The 3,411-nt window shown below is 56.4% G+C and overlaps 1 protein-coding gene across 1 annotated transcript in view; it reads left to right on the forward strand.

The window, feature by feature from the left end:
- Positions 1 to 1,581, forward strand: part of CDH22 (cadherin 22, type 2) — a gene marked incomplete at its 5' end in the record, with an annotated part of 51,652 nt that extends 50,071 nt beyond the window's left edge. Inside the window, 1 exon segment of the mRNA XM_009697562.1 lies at positions 1,043 to 1,581. Within this exon segment, the coding sequence (XP_009695864.1) occupies positions 1,043 to 1,581 (539 nt within the window).
- Positions 1,582 to 3,411: the final 1,830 nt, after the last annotated feature.

The raw sequence follows: 3,411 nt of genomic DNA on the forward strand, positions 1-3,411 counted from the left end.
TGGCTGCCGTGCTGTGCCCACAGCAGGTGTCTCGCAGCAGATGGGACACATGTATCCTAGTATACTGACCAAGGGTGGCAGGTGTGGGGCACGCAGTTGAGCTTTTACCTCAGCATGCTGGGAGGGTCAGCGTTAGAGCATGCATCAGCGTGTGGGCAAGACGCGGAGCTGGGGTGCACACAAACCAGAGTGTTGCCCAGGTCAGAACCGATACTCTGGGAATGCTGCTGGCTGCCACTGACATGCTGGCACAAGCTTGTGCTGGGCCTCCACCACATGGTGTGAAGGTGCAGGGAAAACGTGGGCTTTTGTGCACGTGGGAAGGGGCTCTGAGAGAGGGGTGTTGCAGTGCCCTCAGGTTTAGCATAGGGCAGTTGATGGACACTGCTGCTGAAAGCCCTCTGGCATTGGTGCTGGCTCACAGCTGGCTCCTGAGGGCTGTCCAGACATCTGCAGAAGCCAGCACATTGTTCAGTGAAGTCTCCTCTCCTTGGCACATCTCTGCTCCCTGTCTCCTGCTGTGTCTCCGTTTAGAAAACCCTTTCCCACAGGGTGCACTTTACACTGGTTTCATTTTCCAACGCAGCGCAAACAAATTTCTGCCTAATTGCCCAGACGAATAAAGTGCACATCAGTGCTTTAAAGGTGATGGGATGAATGGATGATGATCCAGGACACAGCTGCGGCTCATTGCTCAGGCTCTGTGCCATCTGCTGCATATTCACCCTCCCAACATTTGGCTGCTGCTGTGATTCATGCACCCCCTTTTCCTACCCATCTTCTGCAGAACCATCCGTTTGTCTGTCCAGCCATGCGTTCCTCTATCTGTCCCTGCTGTCTCAATGGTCACGCTGCATGGGAAAGGAAGCTCCTGGTCTGCACTGGAGCCCGGGCAAACCTCTCTCCAAGCGGGTGACACAGCACAGCTGCTACTTGATGAGCCTGGCTGACAGGAATCGGCTGGCATAGCAGTCTCGGCTGCGGGGCTCTGCATGGGCCGTCCTCACCCCTGCGCCCATCTGACCGTCTCTTCCTTTCCTAGTGCTGGTCCTTCTGATCCTCACGCTGAAGCGACACCACAAAAGCCACCTGACATCCGAGGATGACGAGGACATGAGGGATAATGTCATCAAATACAATGATGAAGGAGGTGGCGAGCAGGACACAGAGGCCTATGACATGTCAGCCCTGCGCAGTCTCTACGACTTCAGTGAGATCAAAGGCGGTGATGGAAGTGGGGCACTGGGGGAGGGGGGCCCGAGCAGAAACCCGTCCTCCGAGCTCCACGCCCTCCCGCAGTGGATGCAGAGCCCAGACCTGGACTTCTCTGTGTTCAGAGACTATATCTGCAGGAAGGTGGAGCAGGCGGACGTGGACCTCTCTGTGCCGCCCTACGACTCGTTCCAGACCTACGCCTTCGAGGGCTCGGACTCCCCCGTGCCCTCCCTGAGCTCCATCAACACCTGGTCCAGCGGCTCGGAGCAGGACTTCTCCTACCTGGGGGGCTGGGGGCCGCGTTTCCGGCAGCTGGCAGCACTCTACGCTGGGCGCAGGGGCGAGGAGGGCAGCGAGGATTCCTAGCTCTCCCATCAACTCCCCGACAGGCTCCCGGTGCCTCCTGGACCAGGGCTCCATGCCGTGAGAGCGTGCACCTCTGGCCGGGCTCTGCAGCTGCCCGAGAGGGGCTGCACTGTGGGGCAGGGGAGTGCCAGGCCGCGTGCCCCTCGGCAGCTGCCTCCTGTTTGGGTCACCTCTGCACCCGCATGGCGAGGCTGGAGTGCCCAAAGGAGCCGCTGTCATCATCTCCTTAATACCAGTCTCTATTAAAACACTACGCATTAATTTACGAAAGAGAAAATCTAATTCAAGAGAGTTTGGAGGGCGTTTCTCCCCCACAAATTATCATTTAAATAGATCTGTTCAGTGAGCCCAGTTCAGGAGAGGAAGAGCAAACCGGGAGCCTTTTGTTGTCTAAATTGTTTTTGTCACTTGAGTCAGAGCATTTGAAGTGCTTTGATTTCTTTAAGAGCTTTCCTTGCAGAGGGAAACAAGCTTTTAACTTCTGTTCAGCTTTTTCCCCCTTACATTCGTTCGCTTTTTGGCGTCCTTCTCTCTGCGCGTGGGCTCCTCTGCAGTGCCCGGCTGTTGGAGGGAGCGTGCCGCACTAGGGACACACGTGCTGGATGCGGGATCCAAGGTCATGTCCTGCATGGAGCGACCGCTGCACTAGAGTTCACTTCAAAACACACTTTGCCTCTAAGCTTTAATTGCTTTGCCTCTCAGTTCTTAGACCTTTCTTGTAGTTATCAAAGATGCCTGTGATTTGAAGGGGCTCTCTCCCTCCCTGCACAGTGGATGTTGCCTGCGAGGTCCTGACGTGCCCCACAGCCCCCGTGACAGATGGAGACGTTCTGCCCGCCGCTGAGGCACGGTGCTGTGGCCTGAGCCGCAGAGCAGCCTAGGTGCTGGGCAGCGCTGTCAGAGGGGCATGGAGCGGTGCTCCTGGGTTGGCTCTGCCAGCCCCTCGGGGCAGAGTGGGCCTGGGTCTGCAGGGCTCTCAGCCAAGCACTAGCTTTCTACCAAATGGCATGGGTTGTGCAAGGCAGAAGGCAGGACATCGGTGCACCCTGGCTTTCAGCGGTGGGGGAGAGCTGCATCCTGGCTACAGGACTGTGCTGGAGGGTGTGAGAGAACCCCAATTCCCTGGTTTGGAGGGATAATTCCTGCTTACACCCAGCTGACAGCAAAGCATCACCACTGCCGATAGAAAAGCCATCCCCAGGACATGTGCATAAGGCCAGATCCTGCTGGCACTGCTGTGCAGCCGAGCTGGTTGCCACAGGCTGGCAGTGGGTCTGTGATACCTCGGGGTGCCCAGCGTGTCTCCACCCCAGTACAGTGTCCTGCAAGAAACGGGCATGAGCTCCCGTAGTGGGACCACCTTTGCACAAAATCCCTAGTTTCACAGAGGAGGCCGGTGGGATGTGCCATTGCTCCTCAGGCTGCAGATGATGCTGGAGGAAAGCAAGCGCTCAGTGCCCTGTGCCTTTCCAGCCTGCTGACTTCCCCTGGGGTAAACTGAGCAGTGCGCTAAGCAATGCCCTCAGGCAGCTTCTCAGGCCGTGCTGGCTAGTGCGGCTCCTTATCTGTTCATGTTGGAAAAAAAATCAATTATGTCATTGATAGGTAAGTGATAAGGTCTCCCAAGGCCTGACGCATCCTGGGCTTATCATTGCATTTGTCCTTTTAGTTTAGCCACAGGCAGTGTTTTCTCTCCTTGGAGAAAGTTTAACTGTAAATGTACATGCGTGTTCATTTTTTACTGTGTTTTGCTTCCCGGCTGCTGGTGTTGGTCTTCTGGCTGCAGTGCGAGACCTGACAGCGGAGAGAGGCAGGACGCGTCTTTGCCAC

The sequence above is a fragment of the Cariama cristata genome, unplaced genomic scaffold (genome assembly GCF_000690535.1).
Source record: "Cariama cristata isolate BGI_N322 unplaced genomic scaffold, ASM69053v1 scaffold28663, whole genome shotgun sequence".
Lineage (NCBI taxonomy): Eukaryota > Metazoa > Chordata > Aves > Cariamiformes > Cariamidae > Cariama > Cariama cristata.